This window comes from Anabas testudineus, chromosome 5 (assembly GCF_900324465.2).
Source record: "Anabas testudineus chromosome 5, fAnaTes1.2, whole genome shotgun sequence".
NCBI lineage: Eukaryota > Metazoa > Chordata > Actinopteri > Anabantiformes > Anabantidae > Anabas > Anabas testudineus.
The window spans coordinates 9,899,935-9,927,651 of record NC_046614.1 but is presented as its reverse complement, the minus strand read 5'-3'; the positions used below and the strand labels follow the sequence as shown (position 1 = coordinate 9,927,651).

Genomic DNA, 27,717 nt, shown 5'->3' with positions numbered 1-27,717 from the left:
CAGACGTGAATCTCCCCTCAGCTACAAAACAAAGCTATGCACTAACACACACACACACACAGTAGGCCATTGAAACATTTCAGCACGGATAAGCCTGCATGATGACACAGACGGAGGGTGCTGATACAGTATAGATGAACTTGCTCGGCACAGTACCGCGTGTTGCCATGGCAACAATGTAAGGCCTTTCGACAAGTCAGGAGGGTCAAGAGAAAGAGTTGTGATAGTGCAGGAATAGCAGAGGGGTGTGGGGCAGGTTTTGAAGGTGAACTTTGTGGCTCTCCCTCTCCTGTCTTTCCTTCTCAATCAGTGCTGCAGTGTTGGGTCCGGCTGCTGCATGATGAACGATGATGAACCTTTTTTTTTTTTTTTTTTTTTTCCAGAGGAAACTTGAGGATAAAGGTTGATGTGACGATGACTCCTGTTTCCAGAAAAGAGCGGATGCTCAGGCTGGGCTGGCAGACAAGGGTAGAGGACACTGGTTGCCCGGCTGCAGTGGTTCAGATGCTGGTATGGTGTAAGATAACAGGCCAAAACCTCAACAGCCATGATGAACATGCTCATGTGCTCATGTTTATGTGTTGTCCTGCTGGATCTTGTGACAGTGAACAGTGAGTATATGTTTTTATGTTCTGGTGAACACGCCTCATGACGCTTTGTGAACCAACAATGTTACTATTTCTCAAGCGTATCTATTGTTTTAAACTTTCTTAATTTAATATAGGAATGGTTCGATTTTTATTACAGATCACGTACTGAGAGTTGTATGGGGTCGATACCATTTTTTAAAATCTCCAAATACCTGCTAAGCTTATCATTTTCAAATAGTTCATTCTGTGCCAAATCCGTTAACTTGCACTTCTTTAACTTGCTTTTATAGTGGTTTTTTTTTTTTTTTGCCAGACAGTTTCTTAGTTGGGAGCAGTAACCTCCTCGGTCTTAACTGGTTGCCTGGCAACTGGTCCCAGCTAAGAAACGGTCCAGCACACAACTCTCCATTAAACAGCATGTTGTTGTTTGACTTTTTGTATGGAGTAATCAAATGAGATCTAACACTGTAATTAATTAATTTTAGAGGTGCTGGTGGATTTTACTACCTCTACCCATGCAGATACGCCTATTTTATCTTGTTTCCAGTGTTTGTGCTAAGCTAAGCGGCTGCAGCTCTATATTTACCATAGAGGTGAATCAGCAAGAAAGTGTGTAGGTCAATTTCCCAGAATGTCAAACTATTCATTTAAATAGCTACTTTACAGGACCAGTCAGTTTGCGATAACCTCTCAGCACTGATCGTCACAGATTGACACTCTCATCCACAGTCCTAGGAAAGCACTGTGGATGACAGTGTAAATATAAATATTTTCAGCACATAGTCACAACTGTTCCCATCATGTTCCCATCTGGTAAAGCCAGTGTAGTAGCAGTAGTAGTAGTCAAGCTGTTGCATGAGGCAGGCAGAGAGAGCCCCTACTCTGATGTTTCAGGGCCAAGAATTAGGTGATGATGCTAGAGAGTCAGATTATATTTGGATCACATTTATTGTGCACTTTTGTCACAGGTGACAGAAAAAAAAACAATTGGTAGACCAGTGGGTTTAAGGAGGGGAGATTAGATGTTTGCTTTTTTCAATGTCTAGATTAATGTTTAAATTAAAGCATGGAATAAACTTTATTTAAGTTATTTGATATGAACATGACATATTTAAGTAGGGGAATGCTAGTTTTGGGGACTGTGACGTGTCATCTTCTTTTGAATGTCGTCTTTCAATCATCTTTGTAGGTACTGACTCACAGTGACTGTCAGTCTCCACGCACTCAAGCATTTCAGATTAGAGACTAGAACATTTACCAAAGCCAGTTGCCCTTGATCTAGTACCAGTATTTCTAGATATCCTATAACCTGGATGACTGAGAGTCCTCACAGAGGAATAAATATTACATATTAAGCCATATCAAATAATGAATCATTCTGCCACAGCTCATTTTCATTTGTCTTGTCAATGTTTTTGATTCAATACAGGCCATGTGCTAATGCAGGGCCGTATAGTAGGCGGTTACGCTGCTGCACCAAACTCCATCAAATACATTGTGTCACTGCAGAGCACAAGGGGCCAACACTTCTGTGGTGGATCATTGGTTCATAGGTACTGGGTGCTGACCGCAGCACACTGTAACATTGGGTAAGAACACTAAATAGTTGTCACCAGTAAGCTTTTGATCATTTTTGCTGTTACTTGGTGGAAACACATATTTTCATGATTTCCACATTGGAAAGTTCTTTATGTTTTAATATCATTAGCCACACCACGCATCATTTTATATGTCCAGTACTTTGGTTTGACCAAATACCTGAAAAGCTAATTACATTCCTATCAGCTTTGTTTTAGGGCTCAACACACTGAGATAATGTGGGAAAACATTGCACAGCATTTTAGTGTTGTTCTTTGCTCGCATTAGTTCAGAGCTCCTGTGTGCCTATTAGCCACCACTAGGTTGTCGACAACCTTTGGATTTACTGGAAAAGGTCCAGCAGACAAGACTCAAGTCCCTGTCTCCTGAATAGATTATTTTAAATAGTGCTTCCTTCATAAATATAAAATGTGACCTCACTGTGCTGACCTTTCAAAGGTAAAGACCACTGTACTGTTTCTGAAACACTTCTTCTGCAATTAGTGGATTTGTTTGTAGAAGTCACTGTGTAGAAGCTAACTTGGCATGATTTTAAACTGTGGGCAGATGGTCCCAACAGATGTCTAAAAGCAAACATCCACTCTGCTACAGGATGTGTAATGTCAAAACGATGCAGCTTGATCAAGATGCAAGGTAAACCGGTGTACGGGCGACTGGGTAGTCAAACAGCACACAGGTGCGGACGAGTCAGCTGACCTTGGCACATCATTAGTGTGTGTGTGTGTGTGTGTGTGTGTGTGTGTGTGTGTGTGTGTGTGTGTGTGTGTGTGTGTGTGTGTGTGTGTGTGTGAGTGACAGAGAGAGAGAGAGAGAGAGTGATCTTGTCTGTATCCAGGAAATTGGCCAGGAAATTTCTGTTACTGACCCAGCCCTGTCTGCAGACAGTGGGCTATTGTTCCCTGGCAGACAAACATTTGAGGCTTCATGGCAGTTACGGTCAACTCATGTGTGCACTGTAACTGTGGATATAGGTCCTAAATTGTGATATAATCCTAATTTCAACATCACTGCCAACTTCCTTGTCTAGTGACATACTATTTGATTCAACAAAATAGTCAAAAATTACACAATCAGAAGCTAAATAATAATTCATGATTGTCACAAGTTGTTTGCTGAAAATAGACCTATATGTTTTCCTCTTTTTTCCTTAATATGCAATTTGTCAGTAATGATCAAACCTCAAGAGCATGATTCATTTTGTACTATGTTTGTAGATAAAAGTGATTTAGCATTGAAATGCTTGTTTTTTAGGACAGAACACATGATGATAGTGGCTGGTGACTATACTGTAAACACCTTTGAGGGTACAGAGCAGTATGCTAAACCCCACAGACTGGTCACCCATCCTCTCTACAACCGGAGCACCAATAACGCAGACATCATGCTCATCAAGGTACTGCAGAAAGAGTGCTGACATTTAGCCACACACCGATGTTACTGATGTTTCACAATGATGAAGCTAGAATTTCAAAGATAGTTATAAAAAAAATAATAATTAGTGCCTGTAAATGCTAGATAACATTTTTTGTGACTTGATTGATGCCCTTTATGTTCAAACCAAAAGTGATCCACTAATCAATAACCTCCTATTAATGTCTGTAAGACAAACAACATAATCAAATGTATGTTAAATTTACTTGATGACTGCATCTTTTGTTTTGATTCTATGATGAAATTTAAAGCTGCCTTACATTTGTTAACATTTGTATTGGTGGAAAACGCTCTACTCACAATGTTGACATGTTATCACCTTATAAAGTTGATGGTAAATGTGTTAGCAGACAGTTGCCTATTAACTCATTTAGCCCATTCAGCAGAAATGGAGCAACATTAACAGGCATTTGGGATTGTGTCTCTGGTTGCCTGAGCAATGAAACTGAACGTTACGTCTTCTTTGAGCTCTGTTTTACTCCTGATTGAACTATCAAACTCTTTCACTACCTAATGTTCCACTGTGTTCACCAGTTGGTTTCTAACTAACTTGTCGTGATGCCTTCTGGTTCGGAGCAGGAAGTGTGGAGTGACGTTATCACACCTTTGCAGCTGGCATTTAGGTTAGAAACAGCTCAGATATGGGCCTGGAACAATGCCCTCAAAGACAATTAAACACTTTGTAAAGCTAAAGGGGACTACAGAGTCGGATAATAGTCACTCCACTCACCACCCTGAGTGACTCCATTGTTAATAGAGTAATTATTAGTGCAGCTTAAATAGATATTTTTGTTTATTTTGATAATGCTGAACAAGATGATCATGGTAAGATGTTCATATTACCACATGCTCACTCAGGAACTGTCCTGATTTTCTTGTCAGTTGCGAGCCCCCATGGTGCTGAACAAACACGTGTCACTGGCGCCTCTTCCCAGGCAGGGGACAGGTGTGGTTGAAGGTCGGGTGTGTCGGGTGTCTGGGTGGGGCTACAACAGTCTGGGTGGAGGCCAGCCACCCTTTACCCTGAGGACGGTTACAGTTCCCATTGTTTCAACTGCAAGGTGTAACAGCAGCGAGTCCTTTAACGGTAACATCACTTCAAACATGATCTGCGCTGGTTACAGGACTGGAGGAAAGGATGCATGCAAGGTACACAGGAAAATGTTATTATATGTCATTTCAAAAATGAGATAAACATAATGATTTGGTCTTTGAAAAGCCAATAAATGCATTTTTGAAATGCTAAATTCACCAAGGTGCCAACCTTGGTTCCCATTCTATATCAAATAGCAAAGGGTCATTGTCTTTTTATCAGCTCACATTAAAACAAAACAATAACGTTCATCCCCATGACAGTATAAGATACGGTTCATCATGTCAGTGTTGATTCAGCTACAAGCTTTTATTAAGCAGACGTGGCAGAGCACCCTTAGGAACGTTATTAGTTATACTAGTTGCTGAAGAGATAGAAAAGCAACCCCGAAATAGCAGCAGGAGTGAAAATCCTGCTGTGATTTTGAGGTACAGTCGACACAACACGTACCTTGAAAGAAGAGAAGATTACATGAAATGCCACGTCTGATATAGGCGCTGTTTCTCAATAGCTTTATTAAAACATCATTAGCAGTCTCGAAGCTTAATATGTAGTTGTCAAAACACAGGATAAATCTCCCCCAAAACCTTTAGCTCATGTTTGAAAAGTCAATGAATAAGTCCACCCTGTCAAAATGAAATGTTCCATTAGCTTTGTGTGACTCAAGGTTTTCAAAATGTTGAGCTGTTTTGTCAGCAGGACAATGGAGCACTTACATTTGCAGTAATGTGTGGAAATCATTTTAATTTCCAGAAACACGTTCATTCAACACGGCTGAGCAATACTGTAAAACAAAGGGGGAAACAGAGCATTACAGTAAATGTACAGAAATGTTTCAACATGTATTGTTGATGTACGTTTGGCCACGAATCTCACTCAGTTCACACCTGGTATTTTCACTGGCAAAACAGAGGAGGAAGAATCATCTGGTGTGACGGTGTATGAATCCTTTTAATGCTTTTGCTGTGACGTCGTCACATGCTACGTTCATGGCATAAAGCTATAAAAATAAATAAAGTTATTTAGTTTAACGGTCAGCAATCTGATTCTTTCATACTCTCCATACATGCTACATACATGAAGTAAAGAAGTCCTCACATTGCTTCAAAAATAGAGACATCCTGAGGGTGTCCTGATGGCAATATGTATGTGCACAGTGGCACACAAAATTATGTCACCACCTCGCTTTTGAGACAAATTCACAACGCACAAAATGTACAAGAAGTGAATCCTCTCTGAAGCAGTCAATCTACATTATGCAGATTGAATTCGTAACATTTGATGGCTTACCAAAGTTTTTTGACTATGTTGAAGTGATGATCATCAGGATGTCTCTCCAACACATTTAGTCTGAGCAAACATCATGATTTTATCTAATATGCTCTCTCTGACGCACACTGTGACATGGTAACTGATAGGGGGCGTGGTCTTTTCTTTGTAGGGAGACTCTGGTGGGCCCCTGGTGTGTGGAGGTCGTGTCTATGGAGTTGTCTCCTGGGGCAACGGCTGTGGAGACGCCAGGTTTCCGGGAGTCTACACGGCCGTGTCCAAATTCCGCCGATGGATAGATCATACCATCTATAGGTCCTACCTACGATGCACCAAACACTGGAAAAAGTGATACATACATACAGGAGACAGTTACAATAGATAGATAGATTTCCAAAGGTAAACAATGTTGTTTTTTTATATTAAAAGTCATTTTTAAATAATGGTTTAAAAGATGTCACTGCCTCTGGCGGCCTCATTATCAGACAGGTACTCTCTGTTTTAAAGTTATTTAGGAACCAACCCAGCCCACCTACAATATCAGTAAAACCTTTACATTTCTAAAACTGTAGGGAGGCCATGGCATATGATGTTGTCTTTATAAAGGCTTTGCAACAATGTTTTGTACTAGCTGGAGATGTATGGTTGGGGGGTTTGTCTTATGATGATGTGTTTTTGACTATTATACTCTTAATAAATTTGTAATTGAAACAATTACTTTGTTATGAACTGCTTTTGATTGTTTAGCTTTTCCTCAAGAACATTTAATGTCATGAAGGAATCTTTAAGATTTGAAATAGGAGCTGCAACTGCAATTTTAAATATGTTTCGCCATGTACTTTGCATTACCAAGTCATTTACAAAGCAAAACCGTGTGTGTCTGCACACTGAAAACAGAAAACTCTCAAACTATCGAATCCTGCAATGTATCAAATGTCTTCATAAGGCAAAGATCATCACCAAGTCAGTTCACAGAATATCCAATCATTGTCACTTATGCACACCGTGGTCAAAAGTTCAACAAGGTAAAGTTTGGACCTACTTATGAGGTTAAACATCAATAGTAGATAGAAAGCAAATCTGATGAACCTGTGAGCCACAGGTAAAGTCATAGCTTCAGGAGGTCCACAGGGAGCAGGTGTGTCATAACTGCACCTCTTTTGTGAATAGCTGACGGCAGATTAAAGTTAGTTCTGCTGCAGGCTCGGATATCACCTTTTGCTTCATTGTCTGTAATGTCCTACTCTTTAAACCTCTCCTGTGCTGTAATAAATCTGTCAGTTTGACAGTAAGACATGACAAAAATTAGACAAAGAAGAAAAACTAACCTCTGAACTTTGCCTATCAGGACAAACAACATGACAGACAGGTGAATGGACGTCAGGCTTCACCCTGTAACCAGTAACCAGCAGCATCTGTACCAAAGCTCTGGATAAGTAAACAGCTTCCTCTGCTCATGGTCTAGAAATATTTTAGTGTGGGTGCCAGACTGTGTCACAAAATTAAAGAAAGGAGGCACATTTGAAAAATATGTATTTAGGAGATTAAACAACTTTGTATTATAAATAATTACAGCGTCTGTTCATTGGTAGAAAAGTCAAATATGCAACGTAATGTAATGTGATATAAAATAACAACAAATCTGTGCTATTTGTAACTCCAAATAGTCATAAAGAAATGCTAATTAAAATATGTATAATTACATTACAAATATAGTAAATATTATTATTAGAGTTGTGCTGTTGATGCTGCTGCAACCTGTAATAGTAGTTAGGACTTTTACTATCACAACTGTAATGTATCTGGCAGTCAGTCAGTTTGTTGCATGTGCTTTCAAACAAAACATGAAGGGAAACAAGACACCTGTGGTGCAGACAAGGAGTAAAAAACAAAAAAGAAAAACACTTTGTTGGCTGACGCTGCAAAACATACAAAAATAACAGATTTGATATAAAGTGAATACAGTGTGTGTTGAATATATCGTTTAGTAGGTTACTTTAAATTTTGCAATTTTGTAATGTTGATTGATAATTAAAAACAGTCTATAAAGTCAAATTAGGGGTGAGGCCAAAAGAGATTTTCAAAATGAGATCGTCCTGGAAGAGCGGAAATGCAACAGTTTAAATGTGATGTCAGATTAGGACCCCTTACCAGAATATATAAATACTTAAAGTGGAGGGCAAAATTAAGTGTCGCTTACCAAAACAAAACTAAAATCACAAAAATAAAATCACAAAAATAAAATCACTTAAAGTTGATTAAAACTGATAGTCATTTTTGTACATCCATCCATTTAGATTGCTGAGGACAGATTTGCAGTGGATGGAAAACGAATTGATGAATTGTTCTAATGCAAAGACAAAGAAAACCAGTTGTTAATAGTGTCAAAATGCACCTTGTGTGATAATATTAAATCAAAATCTTCTCAAACAGAATAAGGTTTGAACACATTATGTCTATCAATGGGCCTAAACCTGTTGTGCAGCATCATCTTATCAATGAAAATGTATTGACTATTTGAGGAATACTGGGGTTGAATGGGCTGTTGTTGCATCAACTTAATGTTCTGCTAGGTTCAGTGATTAATTTACTAAAATCTAAAAAATCTGAACCTCCTCAAAGCACGATGTCTAAACTGAAAAACACATGTTGTGTGTTTAAATCGGGAAATTCTGTATGCAGATAGTTTCCTGGCGCAGTTCACTGATGCCAGGTGTGACCTTTCCAGCAGGTCTAGTAACTGTGGTGAGATCAAGTGAAAACAGCGCAGGTCCTCGGGATTGAACTGGAATTGCGCCATATGGGGCCAAAAGTCACAACCCAGTCTAAAAAATACCGCCATCCTCTGGTGAGGTCTGGCTCGGTGGATACAAGGGTTGTTCAATCCACCTTATTGTAAAATAAATAGTAAGATTAGTAAAACTGCGAAACAGGTTGAAGGATCTGAGATCTCCTCCAACTCGTCGAGCGGTGGCGCGTAATCGACGTTTTCCAGAGCTCTGAATTGGCTCACACTCACGAGCCATCTTTGATTATAAAATCGCCATTTGTTTGATTGCATCCAGATCCCGGAGAGTGGAGCAAGCGGTACGACTCCGATTGGAAGCTTCTCTGGGCTGCACCAGAAAACCCCCCGTACAGCTCCCACGGCAGGTCTCCCCGGGATCCGTGTTTTGCATCGCTCCTCAATTTGCATTTCTCCCTCAGATTTTCCGTGCGACGGGTTCAGCCGCTCGAAACCAGCGGGCGCACCGCGGCTCCATTGTACGCGCGCCTCCATTTCCAAAGCAATACGCACAGAAAAAAAAAACAAAAAAGAAAAAAACAACTCTGGAAATTTTGAATAATGTTGCCGAAGCTCCACGAGCGTGGGAACTGAGGACATTTTGGACATTTACTGTTATTTCTGTTGCGCACCTACGGAGACAGACACGTGTCTTCGGGGTAAACAGAAAGGGCTCGATCGTGTCAGCAGATTGCATAGTTTTCCCCCCTTTTGTTTGCTAAAGACGACCGAGTTGAAGCTTGGCGGCGAGCTACACATTTCAGTTTGTGCGCCTTGGTGATAAAGACGCAATTGGAGATGTCGGAAGTGCTGCCTTTCAACGAAGAGAAAATGAGTCATTATGGAAATGAGGGCGACGAGGGACACCTTTCCTTCACCTGTCGTCTTCAAGACACCAACAACTTCTTCAGTGGCTCACAGAACAAACGTCCGCCGAAACTCGGACAAATAGGCAGGAGCAAACGGGGTAATTATGTAATTAAGGCGTTTTCGTTTGTATTGTGATGTGTTGAATGCGCACATAGGTTACTAGTAGACCATAATTAAGGATGACTCCTTGCGGAGCCCCGGAGGCAACACCGTTGCCTTGACATGGTCTTCATACAGTGTTGGATGAGAGGAAAACTCTGTTGTTTGTCTGCGTGTGGGGTTGGATGGGTTTTTAAATATTCTATTCGCATTGCAACATAACTTGGGTGCGCAGTGCGTGCTGTTAAATGTCTTCTAATGCTGCTGGACCGACTTATGCTTCGTGTCCCCTCCCCAGCGAATGGTGGGGATGATTGAGATTCAAGCACTGTGTCATCACCATTCTGGTGTTTGTGCATTGTACATTCAGTCTGTCTGTGTTGTTGCTTTTGTGTGTCTCGCACTGCTGATGAAAACCCCATGAGATGGTCCATGAAAACTGAAGGCTCACTGCTTGGTGGCACATACGTGCACAGGCACACAGTTGCATGTGCAGCAGTCTACAGGCACGACATAGCTAAACATGGGGAAAACAGGGAGACGTGTAAGAATTGCTGTCTGAATCTGTAGGTGCCCAGAAAGACGACGCGCACACATTCGCACATGCACGTCTCCAAATGGGCATCACGCACAGAGGCGAGCATGATCATGCTTATGGCTACCTCGCTGCTCGTGCATGCTCTTGCTCTCTCATGCATGTACACAGAGCTAATGGTTCTGGCTTTGAAAGCAAGTCTGTCTGTGCATTTTCAAGACGCCACAACGATGAGCACCCCCCCCCCCCCCCCCCCCCACCCCACATTAACTCTCTCCCCTGTCATCCACAGTTGTGATCGAGGATGAGAATGGTGACAATGAAGCACTGAAAAATGGAACAGAGAAGACCCCGGCAGATGCTTAGAGTGCTCGACTCACGACCCCCCGAAAGACACTCTTGAAATTTTTTATGGCGATATTTACCAGTTTTAATCCAAAGACACTGTATATAAGCACTTTCTCTCATGTGGCAGCAAGCAGCACTTCCACACCCTCCTCTTCCAGTCAGTTGTGGCCATTCGGGTGACACACTGGTAGGGGCGGGAGATGGCAGCAAAGGAGACCCCCAGGTGGACCCCCCCAACACACACACACACACACACACAAGCAAACATACCCTTAATTACAGGGTATCGCCATAAATCCAAAAATGGGAGAAGGTGGGGGGGGGTGGCGAGGAGGAGGACGGAGGTAATGCTGTCGAAATGCAGAAATCAGGGACAGGATACCGAAATTAATCTAATATAAAAGCTAAAGCACACACTTCTCCTGTATCTTATCAATCAAACCTATGGTATCATTCTTTCTGCTCTTCATTTTGATTGAGGACAAATGAATAACAAACTTTGTAAATATGGAAAGGGTAGCCCATATTTTCTTGCACAAAGTGGGAAGCGGTCAACTGGTTCGCTCTGTGTTGAAGACTTTATTTATTGATTCTTTGAAATATGTCTTTTGCAGTGACCTAAGGCCCAAGAGAGTGTTTTTTTGTTTTGTTTTTGTGTTTGTTTGCTTTTGTATGTCAAGAAAACTTTGAGCGAATGAGAGTGATATTATTTTTTTCACTTAACAAATCTTGATGTTGCCTGAGTGTTTTTTGTTACCATATTTTGCAGCTAACAACTCATTTATATACAGTGTACCCCCACCTGTTTGTAAGCTTCCCAGGCTTTCACCTGGATTGGTTGATACTGTAAACTGACTGTACACACCCTATTGATAAACTATTTATATTGCATTGTGCATTATCGTGTGTGCCAAATCTCATGAGGGATATACTGTACTGAACAACTCGTTCTTTTTGTGCTTTATACATTTACTCATACAGTTCAGTCGTTTTGTTGGGTTGCCATTTTTTAGGGCTCTTTCTTAAAACACTGAAATACCAACTCATGCATGACAAATATGATATCATGCATGCACGGCAGAAGTTCTGAAACTCTTGTGTATTCTTGAAGCACCTCGTATACAGCTTTGAATGACAAACCTCAAGAAACAGTCTTAATTCTGCGTTGTACTGTACGGTTCACACTGATTTGTACAGTGGCCTAATATCTTGTAATAAAGATTATGACAAAGTACTATTTACTGTTTAGTGTTGATTGTGGTTTACAATAAGGAATTATGTAACTTGATGTTGCTTTTGATTTTTTTAAACTGTTTAAAAAGTGTAGCAAAAACACAAATCTAGTTTTGTATCAGAAAGTTAAAGACACTATCAAATAGCTTGGCTGACTTTAGGACATGTTCCTTGTACAGTTTCCCTGTTGTTGTTGAATTGCTCATCTGGCTACCATGGACGGTCAAGTCAGCATTTTCCACTGTGAGAAAGTAGCATCCCATTCCTTGGACAGATCAGATATGGAAGGAGACAGAAACGGGAAGACAGATGAGCTATAATCCCATCAAGAATTTGAATTCTACACTTTTGTCCTGATTTGTCTAAAGGCGAGCTGAGACGCTCGGCTCGGACAACTGCGCAACAGACTATGATCTCATGAAGTGCTACAGAATTGCAAATAATTTTGTGGGGAAAATGTACATCACTGCTTTCCAATGCAATAAATGTCTGTTTGCATCTAAAATCTCAGCTCCTCTCTTTAATCAACTCCTCCCTATAACTCCATTGCCGGAGATGTAAATGGTGCAGGGACGCCGAGCGATCGGGAACACTGATGAGACGTGACATTTCCAGCTCTGCTGTGGTGTCTAAATGATTCATGTTGTGTGATGAGTCTCTGTCAGCATCTTAAACCCGGTGATGTGCCGGGATGTGTGCTGGAGCACATACACGTTCGTACACATGGGCATGTCTGTTTCAGATCCAACTGCAGGCAGGGCTAACATATTGCTAGTCTCTCTCTCTCTCCCCAATCTTGACAGACATGAAAGGGGCTGCCTGGGCCGGGTACCATGGTAACCGATGCACCTTGCACTCGACGGGTGCTGCGGTGGGTTTCGGTGCAGAATCGTCTTCCCTGAGCCTCGGCTCGATACCATCACTATCTTTAATGGAATTTTCTCCATTCTCTTATCTCTGCCCTCTTCTCTTAAGACCCCCTATTCACTCAGTGGCGTGACCGCATTATCCTGCCAAAATAGTCCCTTCTTCCAAGACGGCAGTCAACCATGATGATGGCGCCTGCTGCAGTAACAGCCTATCCCCTCACATGGGAAGAGAAGATGTTACACTTAGAGAGTAATGCTGTATGACTGTCTTTGTGGTGGATCCATTAGTCCTGCTTTAAATGTCAATTTGCTGAAGTCCATAATGTGCAGACAGTGTTGGAAACGTATAATTTTTGAGGCTGTTACCTCCCATGCAGCTGATTCAGTGTCTTTTGAAAGTGTACTTTTCTTTACTTAGGTTGTTATTTTACCCCTGTATTTGGCATTGCATCCTTGTGCTTTTTAAAACCTTCATCCCTCCCACGTCAAATAATTTTGTTTGCAACACATACGTCAGGAAATTCAGAGAGTGAGCACCTGTAGTAAATTATCAACTACAAATGCAGCTACACATGACTCATAGGAAGAAGAAGCAGAGCTACCACCTTCTGAATTGCTGAATTCTACGAGCATCAATCATAAACACAGCGAAATGACACTGCATCTCAATAGTAATTACAACCAAATGCCAAACACAGAAAAGCAGCTTTAAAGAGGAACAGGTGCAAACACTGAGAGATACTAAATAAGTAGTACCCTCAAGATCAGCACGTCTAACTCTAAAGTGGACAATTGTACAATAAGGTTGCAGATGAATAAAATCAAACCATGCTATTAGAATGATTTGAGCAATGTATTTGACCCTCTCATTCCTCTTTACAAACATTTAACACATTTATTTAAAAGTAACACTTTAATGCCAAACATAATGGGAAAAATGACAATTGTGGTAACAATGGTTCTAATTGTTGGCTTTAGTGTATGTTTTGCAGACATGATTGTGACAAAAACGTTAAACTATTAAATATCATTACTAATTTACACTTTCAAGCCTGTAGGATTGATGGTGTATCAGCAGCAGCCTGTAAATGGTAATGTAACACCTACTATGACAAAGAGTAATTAACAAACTGTGGCACGACTCGCTACCGCAGCTATAGACTAGGATTTACAAAAGAGGCTTAAACTTACACTTACACCTCACAATGAGCAAATTGTCCATTATCAGCAGCATTGTAGTGGGAATGTTTTTGTTACCTAGGTCAGGGATTATATGGGTAATATTATAGCAAATGGGTTTGGTAGTGAGGACTGATGAGAGGCTTATAAAAGATGACAAATGAAAGTCAAGATCTGGATAGCTGTAAGGTTACATAAGCCCTGACAGAAGAAGAGGGCGATCAACAGGAAAGCGTGAAGAGAAAGAAAGAATCAGGTGAGAAAGAGATGGACTAGAGTGTTCATAGGTCAATGACACCAGGAGGAAAACTGCACCTTTTAAGCGTGTGTTTCACTCAGTACACACACTCCAGTCTGACTGATTCTCAGTAGTTCCTGAGAAAACCCAGTAATTTACTCCTTCCCTGTGGATTCCTGAATCTGACGTTTCTGTCGTCACAGGGAAATACCCGCAGTGACCTCTCGAACTAAACCACTCAATGGGAAAATCACCTCGTCCTTTTCTTGAATCAATGGGCTTTATATGATGCAGTAATAAAGTGGGTATGGCATGCAAATGGCTGAGGAAACATTTGCATTTTCTCCCACTGCATGCGTGCAGACATTGGTGTATTCATTCAGATATTTGCTGTTATTGTGTGTGCACACATATATGTATGTGTGTGTGTGTGTGTGTGTGTGTGTGTGTGTGTGGGTGGGTGGGTGTACGTGTGTGGTGGCAAAGCCCAATTGTTATTGGAATCAGATATTCTCTCACTTATTCCGCACCAGCTGGGAATTTACAAGGACAGCAACCAATAGGTGGGGAAATGCAGTCCTGGTTAGAAAAGTGAATAAACATCTCTTTAGACACCACATGGGAATATTCTGCCTGTTCCTGACTGGAGCTTTACGTCAGTCTTTTTTCTTTTTTCTTTTTTTTTTGGACAGACCTAAACCAAAAAACAACCTATGAGCCTACGATATGTTGATAAAACCTACTTTAGATGCAGCTAAATCATGATTGCCTATGACGTCAATCTTTTAAGCAAGTTCCCTCTGAGCTTGTACACACATCGGTCCAGCTTTTACTCATCTCCAAAAACCTCTATTCCTACACGAATTCTGTCACTGCGTACACCGTCACCATCTATTGTTCTTGTTTGAAAAGAGTCAGAGTCCGGGCTTAACAGATGGGAGTGTCAGGAGAGGGTGAGAAAAATGGACAAACAGCCAAAACGACAGAGATGGATGTACCACTCCGCATTAACATTAAACACTATCTCTCACTGTTTTCCAAGGAAAGTGAGGAGAGCTGGGGAAGGGAGGAGGGAGGGCGGCAGGCAGGCAGATCGGAAGAGAGTGGGAGAGCGGCACGAGAGGGAGATCAGGGGATAAGAGAGATGGAGAGCCGCGAGAGAAAGAGGAAAAGAGAGGGATAAACAAAAGTGAGAGTAGAAGAAGAGAGAGGGAGAGAGACATAGGCTCAGTATGACAAAATGCCAGAAAACGAATGCCAGCGAGAAACAGTTCAGACCAACCAGATGGTTGCTATAGCAACCACATCCCCAGTCACTCTCCCTCTCCCTCTCTTGCTCTCTGCCTAGTTGCTTTGTTGCTGCTTTAAGTCTGTGGAGGGAAACCAATGACTGAGAGAGAGACAGCTTTTTTAGATTTTGGTGCAGTGACATTGTAAAGCATCACAACCAACTTCACATGCTCGCGTGCCCACTTGTGTCCTTTCAGTGGGATGTTATTCAAAGCGCGTTGTTGTCATTTTTGACAGCTGATTTATGTTGAAATTACCATGCCAACTGATGCTGGTGGTTTCCCCCCCCGTGCAGTCCAGACCCTGCATGTTTAAGTATTAGGAATGAGTAGCCATGCATTATGGTGCAGTGCACCAGTGCAGGGTCACGGACAGTTCAAAGAAAGAGAGTCTCCTGTGACCTTAATGAATGCCATGTTTCACTTTTGACCCTACCCTATTCTCAGGCATGCACACCTACTGTGTGTACTGTAGGATTTGTATTCTGAAGTATGCATTGCTGTGAGCACAACAGAGAAATTGAGATGCTATAGGCGTTCTCCTCAGCTCAGCAGCAGTGCACTTTAGTTTCCTACACAGAATGGGCACTGAATGTCTCCATTAAGATCGCAATTGCCTCTGCAATGAGCAAAATCCTCATTAAATGCACACACAAGCCTCTGCATGGTCACAGATAGAGCCTGGCACCATGCATGTACACAATCACACACACACACACACACACACACACGGACACTAGCCGGGAAAAATACAAACTGGAAAACACAACAAAGGGAAGAGCTTGTGGGCCCCCCAAGCTAATCTCATGCATGGAGATCATTTTCAAAACAGAACAAAATGGTGGGCCATCTCTCAGTGGCAGAGTGGGTCTCTGCAGGGCCCCCGGGGCGGGATGGCATGTAACTGTGTACGCGTGCCTCCTGAATAAGACATGCTGACCTAGATGGAAATCAGCCATTGGTCACTTAATTTGTCCTACAAGCGTGATTGGCTCTTGGCCAAACACACACCATAGCCGTCCAATTGACTGAGAGTGGAGGTGGTCATGTATGGTGTGTGCACAAAATATGCTAAACTCTCATCTACAGGTTTGTATAGGAAAGTTGTCTTAAAGATAGTGTTTGACAATATTATGTATTTGTTGTAATCAGGAAATAATCTCTTCATAGTGAATATGTTTTTCTCTCCCAGCTCATCTATAAAAAGCCAGATTTTTTTTTTCCACCTCCAGGGCCTCATCTTGCAAATATCTTCAGAGACAGAATCATAAACGAAAACATGTGAAGCATTTTTAGCTGCTCCATCATCAGCTGACATTACACAGTTCACTGATGCAGACTGAATTCATGCAATGTGCCAGCGCTGGACCACGTGGGACTAAACATAGTACCTACTGTATGTCAGCAGGCCTGTGAGCATGAATGAGCCCAACTGAAAGGGTGTTTTGTATCAACATTGTACTGAAACCTTCTACATTATTGATTTGCAATTTGACTGCCTGCCATCAATAAATTATGAAGGAATTGAAAATTGTTGAGCCGGGTTCGACAGACTTGAAGCTCCTTGGCACTGGTGAATGGATGAACACAGCTGCACGATTGTCATTGACTGCTGAACTTGTGGCTGCATGAGCGAACGAAAAGTCTGCTTGATTATTTTTCTGTTTTTTTTTTTTTTTTCAAAGGACTCAGGGCTGTTTGGCCCCTACATGTGCACATGTTATGTAATGATCCAGCTGTTTATTGAGTGAATTGGTCGGGTTTAGTGAGAACCGGGTCTCCCTCGGAGAAGGGAGGGAAGCTAGATCCAGATGCTTGTGGTTGCCTGGCCAACCTTGGGATTGAAATTGTGCTGCGTCTTGGAGGCTCAGCCCAGCACCTTTAGTGTACAGTAGTTGTCTAACATGACACGATATATAATCCTTGCAGTTGACAATCTCACAAACAAATGTGTTATAGCATATAAAGAAGTAATCAGTGATGCAAAAAAGACCTATCAGGAACAAGAGTTAGAAGTCCTGATTTGCATGTGCAGATATCTGATTGATTAGTACTGATCGGAGGAGCCTTTGCTTGACTAAAACCACAGATATAAGTCAAATATTCACACCTGTATTATAAAGACTAGAGCTCACACTTTGACAACAGCAAGCTGTTCTATACACATTGAAATTCCTTGGTGATGTCCACTCTGCACCATCAGCCTCTCTGGCTAAGCCTCAGGAATACCAACCAGCTGTCAGCCCCTTACTCTCTCGCTCTCTCTCCTGTCTTCTTGCCCTTTCTCATGCAATCTCACTTTCTCTGTGCTCTCTCTTGTTGTCAGAAAACAAGTGCTGCATCACCATTTTAATTTGGGTGTGGGTGTGCAGGTTGTTGTTGTTGTTGTTGTTTTTTTTTTCTCTTGCTAGAGATGCATAGAGCAAGCGGTGCGGAGCTGACACTGAGTGAATAATCAAGGGTATGAATCTTAATGTCTACGAGAAGAAACAAATAAGAGAGAAGAGGTGTGGGGAGGATCCGCCCTTAATCTTCCTCTTTCCCCCTACACTTTGTCACTCACCTATAGATTCATGCACACAGCTTGCCTGTGTTTACAGGATAAATAAGTAGCAGATGAGGGACAACCAAGGACCCGAATGCGAAAGCTAGAAAGAACAAAACAGAGGAGACAGACTTCTGTTGGTGCATAGTTTCACACATAGGGTAAGTGTCTCTACATAACAGTACCGTATCGCAGCCATTTTGAAAAGGGTAAATACACAGATCAGAGGTTTCACCTTGTTTGAGTGTTACTGATCGTCATTATTTAGATGATACTCAGGACGAGGCCCCATCAGAGATGATATATTGAGCTATAAGATGAAATATTCTGTGCATAATGTCATGACAACTACACCTTCATCTGCACCTGCACCATACAGCTGCACTAAACCATATTTGCATGCGAACAATGGGGTAAACGACAGTGTAATAAACTCGTAATCAACTCCTCTGCAGTTTCCATCAGCTCGATTTTAGCATCGTCCAGCCCATTTCTTTGGTTTTACCGCCTGCAGGTCTAGACTGTTGTGGTTCACTCTCACACTTGTCATCTACTTGCAGTAGAGAGCAGTTTGGTGAATAAGCCCACAAACACCAAAGTCATGACCTTCTCCTGGAAACGAGAGACAGGAGGTGTAATGGACTTACAATCTGTCCAACAACGCTGCCCACCAGACCCCACCTCACCTGATCTAGTCATCTGTCTATACTGTGCCTCCTCAGCTCCAGTGTACTATAAAGAGACGACAGCAAGTGTTTGGTCTCTGCCATACTGTCTGTTACTAAGTCGTCTAACACTGCAAAGTCTTGTTCTGCCTGTCTGTATCTGTTACACCTTCGCACCAGCCTCTTGTCTACTGTTTGTTTGCCACATTGCCCTGATGGAAAACATTGCCAGCTGTAAGTTGGCCTTGTGTGACCAAGGAAAGCGTCCTCAGTCTGCATTGCGCTTCATGTCTTGTGACAGACTGTTTCATCAAATCTTATAATCTGATTCATCTGTTGACCAAAATTATGTCTCATTTATTTAATAAATGTTTCTAAGTGACTAACGTTTTCAAAACAGAACAAAGACACACAATACAGAAGCTATATATAAAACAAATGTTCTCTTTTTGCCTACACCATCTCTTATTCCGTCTACATACTCATCTAACAATATTTTCAAGGACTCTACTGTTGTGTCCCTACTGTTACTTTTTTCCTTTTAACCAGAGACCCATCATCTTTTGGGTCACGGGTTCGAGCCCCTGTGTTAGCACCCTCAAGAAGTGTTACTGTATAAATGTATGGAGAGTTTAGAAGAGTAGCTACACTGCCCACATGAACAGAAACATACTGTATGAGCATGGAGAAGTGTTCAGGTGATCTCACATTATGTATTCGTGGGCTGAGTGTTTGTCTTTCCTCAAATAGTTTCGCACAGAAAACCGTGACCACTCCGCTTTGATATCCTCTCTGTCATATTCAGTGTTTGAAATGAGCCCTTGTGTGGCAATACAAAGTCCTTCTCTCTGTCTTTTCCAAATTCTCTGGAGATCTCAAACCTTACTTTTACTCTTTCAGTTGCCATGGATACCTCCAGCAAGGCAGCTGATTGGAGGCAACAATAAACTCAGTTCTTTCAAGCCTTTGACAAAATTGCCTCCAAACTGACGATCTGCAAAACTCCCAGTGTCTTCACTCACACTGACACACACCCACTAACGAATGCACACACATATTGTACATGTGGATAAACTTAGATTGACGCACGCACTCACGCACTCAGCAGTGTTGACAGCGGAACAGAGATCAATGTAATCTCCTTCAGCATAAGCCAAAACCACTGTCATCATCTATCTGTCTATCCCATTGGAACAGGCGAAATGTGTGAAATCAATTCTGCATTCAATTAAGGAGCAGCCAGCCACAGCAGTCTGGCTCCAGAGGTGACCCGGAGAGCGCCTGCATGGTCCTTAGTGGACGCCTGCTCTGGTTAATAGCCTGCTTTCCACTAAAGTGGCAAAATGGGAAGACGGTTTGCTTGACAATGGTGCACCTGTCTGTGCAAACACAGATCGGTTTGCTGCAAGGCACAGAAAGAAACAGCCTACTGCAGTTTGACTTTGGGGAAATGCACAAATCTGCTTTCTTGCTGTAAGTTAACTAAGAATATTGATACCATGTGTATTGTTAATATAAAGCAATAGCTAGCAGCCAATTAGCTTAACATAAAGTCTAGAAACAGGGGGAAACAGCTCTGCCCAAAGGTAACAAAGTCAGCCTACTAACACCTGAGAAGTTCACTAATGAACATGTTTAATAAAGAAAAAGTAAAGAAAGTGCAAAAACAACACTGCAGTGTTTCATGTTGTTATCTTGTAGGCTCCTACTTCAGGGGCAGTGACTAAAAGGAAGAAAAAAAAAGTCCCAAAACTAACCCTAACAAAACCAAAATATGCTTTTGTTTTTGCTGATTACCCATTTTGCCACTCAGTATAAAAGTTGTTAATGCAGAAATAGTAATGTATATTACAAATTAATAAATAAGTAACACTTTTTTATTTGATTTTATGCATTCATAGTTTTTCTGGGCAATCTAGTTTATTGACTTTTGTTGTTTAATTACAAGTAGTATTGTGTAGTAATATAACTTTATTTGTTGTTTTCTCTCAATGTTGGTGTTGTCAAAGATATGTAAACTGCTCAGAAAAGAGCAATATTTTACTCAAAGGGAGTTCTTTTTTTATCATATGATCTAGCTACTCTCACTCAGTACTGCTTGTTACTGCTTAATGATGACGATACACTGGCGGCATCACAGGAGTTCGTGTTAATGATTTTCTTAATTCGGTGTTTCTGCTATTTTGGATTTTCTTCAGCATTATTTCAATAAGTGTATTGATGATATTGTCACTTTAAATAAGTTTTTACAATGACAATGATCTTTTTGCAAGAATATGACAAAATTAGTTTTGTCATATGGGGAATGCATAATGTCAATGACTGCCATATAAAAAAGTGTGTGTGCGTGTGCGTGTGTGTGTGTGTGCGTGCGTGTGTGTGTGTGTGTGTGTGTGTGTGTGTGTGTTTAGATGTTGGTAGTCTTCACAGACATGTAAATACAGTATTTGAGGAGTAAGTCTATTCAGAGCGTTTTGACGCCACCTACAGGCTCGACAGAGATTTTTCTGCTGTTGTTTTGATTTTGCCTCTGAAGTCCAAAGAAATATTAAATTACTACTTATTTGAATTAATTACTTTTTATTTACTTTCAAGTTGTCTAAATTTTGAATTTCAGAGTCAGTCATATTTTCAACTTTATGTAAAACCAGTGGGAACCTTTATTAATCTAGGAACTGTTTTATCCGGCAGTTGTTTTCTGTCCGGACCTGTGAACGGTTGCACGAGTGCTCAGAATCGGTTTCGGCACGCCATTGTGGAGAATAGTTACTTTCACATTACTGGTTCTTCACACTGAGCCCGTGTTCCAGTCGAGTTAACTTAAAAATAATAATCAAGTTACAGAAGAAACTGTCCCACAATGGCTACGGACTCCTGGGCCCAGGCAGTGGACGAGCAAGAAGCCGCGGCGGAATCGGTAAACATCAAGTTGGACAACACGAGCTAACGTGTTGTTAGCATGTTTAGAGGGTGCTTTGGCCTGTTCTGATACAATGGTGAAATAAACGCTCCTCTCGGCGTTCGTGTTGACTATTGAAACTGTAAAATGGTCATACTGTATGCGAGTAAATAGTCTCCTATTAAAGTCTGTCACAGCTACGTTTATATTTAGTTGAAAACATATCTGCCGGGCAGCTCCTGGCTGGGCGTCAAAGCTAAGTTAAGTTAGCCTGAGCTGAGCTGTTACGTGCTCAATGAGTTAACGTTAGCTTTAGCAGCTAGCTAGCTAGCTAGCAAGCAAATGATGCTCCAAAAAAAGTCCTGGCTTCGCCTAATTTAAAACTAGTGATGTTTTATCATAGAAGATTAGGAGATTTACTCTGTCTCAAACCTTCTGGTGTCCCTTCTTACAGATCGGTAGTCTTCAAATAAGAGAGAAACCTGAAGAAAATGGTAAGTGTTGAGGACTGTATATGGGGAAAGATGCGATAGTCACAAAATCGGTAATCCGTATTTGTGATGTAAATCTACATGTTATTTTAAATGATGCAGGCACAGCTGCATATGCAAAAGACTCCAGCAATGCAGCAGCAAAGTCGGAAACTGAAGGAGAAAACAAGTCTGCAGAAGACGACGACAAAGGTGGGAAAGTTACGTGGCACAAAAATATTTATTCTCTGGTGAATGTTGTTCATCTGCTCGGTTGTCTTCTGTGTATTTAACAGTTGTTGAAACAAACCTTTTTTTTTCTTTCAGAGGACAAAGCAGCACAGTCATTGTTGAACAAGTTGATCCGTAATAATCTTGTCAATACCACTAATCAAGTGGAAGTCCTTCAGAAAGATCCCAACTCTCCGTTGTACTCTGTCAAATCGTTTGAGGAGTTGCGACTGTGAGTGAATCTTCTATTTCTATTAAAATCACTTCTACTTATTTACAGTACATACTACAACAAGAAATAAGTGCATCTAGTCTAAAGGGATGCTTTTTCAAAAATGTTCCCACCAAAATTCACACCATTTGACTGTTTTTTCCTGTCTGCAGCAAACCTCAGCTGCTCCAGGGTGTCTATGCCATGGGTTTCAACCGACCATCCAAAATCCAGGAGACTGCCTTACCTATGATGCTGGCTGAACCGTGAGTATCTTTCTCACAGTTTGCAAACCTTATAAAGTAGTAGTAAAGAGATATGTATCTGAATACTCAACGGACAATACAACAATATAACTATAAAATAAAAATAAATGTGCACACCCTTAGACCAGCATTTCATGTGGAGCACTATGACCCAAACGGTTTTACTGCCTATGATCTAATTTGCTGTTTTCTCTAGTCCACAGAATCTTATTGCCCAGTCACAGTCAGGAACAGGCAAAACAGCTGCCTTTGTCCTGGCCATGCTCAGCCATGTAGACCCCAACAACAAATATCCCCAGGTTAATATTCACCTAGCTTTTCATTTTCTATATGTTTCAATAGCCATTTGGACAAAATTCAAAGTCTTGGTTTTTCCCTGATTATATCTTTCTCCACCAGTGCCTGTGTGTGTCACCTACCTATGAATTGGCCCTTCAGACTGGTAAGGTGATTGAGCAGATGGGCAAATACTATCCTGAAGTCAAACTGGTCTACGCCATCAGAGGAAATAAATGTAAGTCCTCTCTTCTTCTTCTTATAATTCTCCGTCATCATAGATTGAGTTGTCTCTGTGGTTGCACTAGAAAGATCGCATTCTGTGAGTGTTTGTTTCTTCTGTCTGATTTAGTGCAACGGGGTATGAAGCTGCAGGAACATATTGTCATTGGCACACCTGGTACCATGCTGGACTGGTGCAGTAAGTTCAAGTTCATAGACCCCAAGAAGATCAAAGTGTTTGTACTGGATGAGGCTGACGTCATGATTGCAACACAGGGACACCAGGACCAGAGTATCCGTATCCAGCGGTAAGCAGATATGAATTGGGGGAGAATAGTCCTGTCTGAGGTGTTAAGTAAATATAATTATAGTCACATTAGGTGATGGACTATCTGATGATCTTAGTTTATGATTCATCTCGTCACCTTTCAGTGCCTAAAATGTTGAGGCAAGAGTATCTTCTTTTAATCGAAATCATCTGGATTTATACATTTTCAGTGGCGACAATTTGCATATTAATGCAAATGTGCTTCCTGAAGGTGCTTGTTCCTTTTTAATATTAATTTAAAACATGGACTTGATCATTAGCTTGTGAATCAAGTTGAGTATTTTACGATTGTGAGTAAATTTAAAGAATTATTGAGGCACATTATTGCAAGTGGTTCTGAGTTCTTCAAGAAATTATTTGGGTAATGCTAACAGCTTGCTAATTGTTGTTTCAAGATAAAATGTCAAACTGCTGGCTGCTAGCTAGTGTTAATTCCGTGACTTAAAACAGGCCAAAGTCAAGCTTTATGTGTATCTGATTAAAAGTTTGTTGTCTTTTTAATGTTGATTTTCTGCAGCAAAAAGCAATGAATGGTGACAACCTCTGTGTTTTAAAATCCACTGACCTTTCACTGCTCTATTCCCCTACCTCACAGGATGCTGCCCAAAAGCTGTCAGATGTTGCTGTTCTCAGCCACATTTGAAGAGTCAGTGTGGAACTTCGCCCAGCGTATTGTGCCTGATCCTAACATCATCAAGTTGAAGAGAGAGGAGGAGACGCTAGATACTATCAAACAATACTATGTGTTGTGCAACTGCAAGGAGGAGAAGTTCCAAGCCCTCTGTAACATCTATGGAGCCATCACCATCGCCCAGGCTATGATCTTCTGCCATGTGAGTTCACAATCACTCAGTGGTCCCCCTGTTTACATAAATGAAGAGGCCAAAACATTAGAAACGCTTCCTAATATAATGCACTTCAGTAGAACTCCACCACACACTATGGCCTCAATAATAAACATTTAGTAGAATGACGTCTTTTGTGACGGTCACACCAAAGATTAATTATAACCATAAAAGTAAACTTTACAGCTGCTCTTTTGGATTTTATTATATCATACAGGTGTACCTAATAAGGTGGTCAGTGAGTGTAGAAGTTTAAGCGTTCTTCCCTTTCTTTCATCCAGACAAGGAAAACTGCAGGCTGGCTGGCAGGAGAACTGTCCAGAGAAGGCCACCAGGTGGCGCTGCTCAGTGGAGAGATGCAGGTGGAGCAGAGGGCTGCAGTCATTGAACGCTTCAGAGATGGCAAGGAGAAGGTCTTGGTCACAACAAATGTTTGTGCTCGAGGTAAGGCACCATGTGGTTAGACTGTAAAAAATCAAGATGATGTCATAGTTTTGTACTTTTTTACTCTTTGTACTTTATACGGTATCTATGTATTTAGTTTATATATGTATGTACTGTATATAATATGTGATGTATATGTAATATTTTTTTCTGCATTAACTGCTACAGGTGCAAATTAAGCTGTACAACCATTCTGTGGTCTGGGCTTAGTCAACTTTTAGTCCCTAAGTCTTAAAGGAAAAATCTAAATGTTTACTTTTTTTGTCATTATCATTTACTCATCTTGAAATTGAGTCATGGCAAATGGACTTCCTTCTTGTTGGGTTGAAACATTTCACTACTAAGTAGCTTCTTCAGTCTGAAGACCTACCGACCTAACAAGAAGGAAATCCAGTTACCATGACTCAACTTCCAGATAACTTCATCTGGATGACTGTATGCTTCTGCTGGCACAGTGAACCTGATGTGCTGCCAGTAAACACACGTGCAGCCATGTCACTGTTTTAATAATGTTTGTTGACAAAATGCAAAACTACAATTATCAATAATTAATGCAACCTCTTTTCTTGCTTGTTTTACCGTCAGGCATTGATGTCGAGCAGGTCTCTGTGGTGATCAACTTTGACTTGCCAGTTGACAAGGATGGTAACCCTGACAACGAGACATACCTGCATAGGATTGGCCGCACTGGTCGTTTTGGCAAACGAGGACTGGCCATCAACATGGTGGACAGCAAGATGAGCATGAACATCCTCCACAGGATTCAGGAGCATTTCAGTAAGTCTGACAGCAGTGATACCCACCTTTCTGACTAATACACACAAACCATAGGATCAAGTTCATAAAGTTCATTAACATTTCCCCTGGTGAAGCAGAGTGAAGGAACAAAACAACAATACATACAGTAATTATGTGAATACTATATTTGCCATAGCCATATGTGTTTTTCTTTGTCTTAAAGAGCATTTACTCATTTTGTGGACATGGTTTTTTTTCAGACTGTTGACCTGTTAGACATGTCACTCTTCTAAATTAATCCCTCTCTATTCTGTCGTCTTTCCCTCTACAGATAAAAAAATTGAAAAACTAGACACAGACGATCTGGATGAAATTGAGAAAATCGCCAGCTAAAGAGAGCAGCGTGATCACTCGAAGGAAACCGCCTCGATTACCCCTTTCCCTCTTCGCTCTCCAAGGACTGTACGCTCCTACAGTGTTTTATGCTTTTACTTTTTTTAGCCGTTGGAGAAAAGAGCAACACCACAAACACAGCATATGTTTACACGTGGATGTGTCTCCTCTCAGATGAGTGTTCTGTTAGAACATACCCCATTTCACTCTTTGTACTTCTTTAAATAAAGTCTATGAGTTTATTGCTGTGTATCGTGATGCTGCAAAAGCACAGGCATAGTCGACTCTGTCTTACTGAACACATGGATCAAAACACGTTTTGGTGTTTGGCTGTAGAGGTGGCATGTTCTATTCTGTAAAAAGAGATTCACAAACCCCCTTTTAGAGAAATAAACATTTTTAAGTGCCACAAAGTTTTCTGTAATTATAAAAAAACATAACTGAATGTAACCTTATCATGTAGTAGACTATTACAGCTTTTATTGAGCTTTGTTCTATCTACCAAAATCAGTACAAAGGGTGAAGTTGGGTATGCTGCTCTGAGTGGTAGTTTTAATTCAGATTATGGTATTAAGATGGTGATGGTTGGGAATCAAGGGTCTATGCAAACTTATCAACCTGTGATAGCTATTCTGAAATACTATCAACCTGTACTCACATGACACAAATTAATCCTGAATTAACCTCATTTTTAGCATCAGGGTGTGTAGTCAAATGCCAAAAAGGCTGCTTAGGGTGATAACACACTACTAACTCCAAGTCATAGATGTTTCTGTGTTAAGCCAATAATCATTAGCCAACCACACATCTCACACCATGCATGTTATATCATTTTAAAAATTATCATGACATGCTTGGCGTCACTGCCGAGCAACAGTCATTGTTTTTTTTGTTTTTTTTCCCATCATCTGTCTCATAAAACTTAATTTTAACTCAAAATGTGACCATTAAGGTCCGATGTGATCAGTTTCCCTTTGTGTCTCACACAATCTTTTTAATCAGGGTCTCCAGTTTGACTTTAGCTCAGTTACATTCTTCACCCAGACTGTGCTGTAACTAATGATTGTGAGTTTAAAAAATACGCAATGCCTTCCTCAAGTGCATTATAGATATATATATACACATCTATATATATACATTTTGTTATTGATATTCTAAGACATTGGGCTTAATATTCTGACTAAGACTTGAAATTTTGATTATATATTGAATTATGGACATCTTTAGGATGCGTGAATTAACTTGTTGAAACCAAATGCTGAATTGACTTTAAGGACCAGAGGACCTATCAGCCAATCAGATTCACTGTGTTGCTCCAACATGGTTGCATGGATAGAAAACATGTACTTGTGTACATATTTAAATTTTTAGATTAAATAAATAGTGTTACTGAATTGACAGTTTGTCACTTCTAAGAAGTGCAAAAACATTCCTCATGAGGTTCAATTTTGACAGACGCAGCACTTAGAATAGGGTGAGTCCAAATAAGTTAACCTCGCGTCAACGGGTGACTGTATAAAATAAAGGAAACTGTGTGATGTGTATTTGATCAATACACTGGAACATTAAGGGCAGTGATTGGTCAATCTGAACCTTCTGCAAACCTCATATGACTCCCACTGGCACAGAGAAGACTGCCGGGGCTAGTCTTGGTTTTAATGGATTGTTTACGGACAACTTGCTGAAAATCACTCAACTCAATGAACAGATGCAGCCAAATTAGAAGCAAGTGAGAGTGTGCTGAAAATCCATGAGAA

At 40.9% G+C, this 27,717-nt stretch overlaps 3 protein-coding genes across 3 annotated transcripts; all 3 read left to right on the top strand.

Moving 5' to 3' along the window:
• Positions 1-535: 535 nt before the first annotated feature.
• On the top strand, positions 536-6,334 carry LOC113153384 (trypsin-like). The gene is made up of 5 exons (XM_026346984.1): positions 536-611; positions 2,020-2,179; positions 3,441-3,582; positions 4,503-4,769; positions 6,155-6,334. Exons 1-5 carry the CDS (start codon positions 548-550, stop codon positions 6,332-6,334), a joined length of 813 nt encoding a protein of 270 aa, XP_026202769.1. The 5' UTR covers positions 536-547.
• A 2,628-nt stretch (positions 6,335-8,962) lies between these two features.
• Positions 8,963-12,338, top strand: si:dkey-33m11.6 (uncharacterized protein LOC555986 homolog). The gene is made up of 2 exons (XM_026346841.1): positions 8,963-9,734; positions 10,564-12,338. The coding sequence occupies exons 1-2, from the start codon at positions 9,566-9,568 to the stop codon at positions 10,635-10,637; spliced, it is 243 nt and encodes an 80-aa protein (XP_026202626.1). The 5' UTR covers positions 8,963-9,565; the 3' UTR covers positions 10,638-12,338.
• A 9,008-nt stretch (positions 12,339-21,346) lies between these two features.
• On the top strand, positions 21,347-26,067 carry ddx19 (DEAD/H (Asp-Glu-Ala-Asp/His) box polypeptide 19 (DBP5 homolog, yeast)). Its single transcript, XM_026348689.1, has 12 exons — positions 21,347-21,554; positions 21,991-22,030; positions 22,130-22,219; positions 22,334-22,469; positions 22,622-22,714; positions 22,911-23,013; positions 23,114-23,228; positions 23,343-23,520; positions 24,136-24,373; positions 24,667-24,829; positions 25,415-25,606; positions 25,899-26,067. Exons 1-12 carry the CDS (start codon positions 21,498-21,500, stop codon positions 25,958-25,960), a joined length of 1,467 nt encoding a protein of 488 aa, XP_026204474.1. The 5' UTR covers positions 21,347-21,497; the 3' UTR covers positions 25,961-26,067.
• Positions 26,068-27,717: the final 1,650 nt, after the last annotated feature.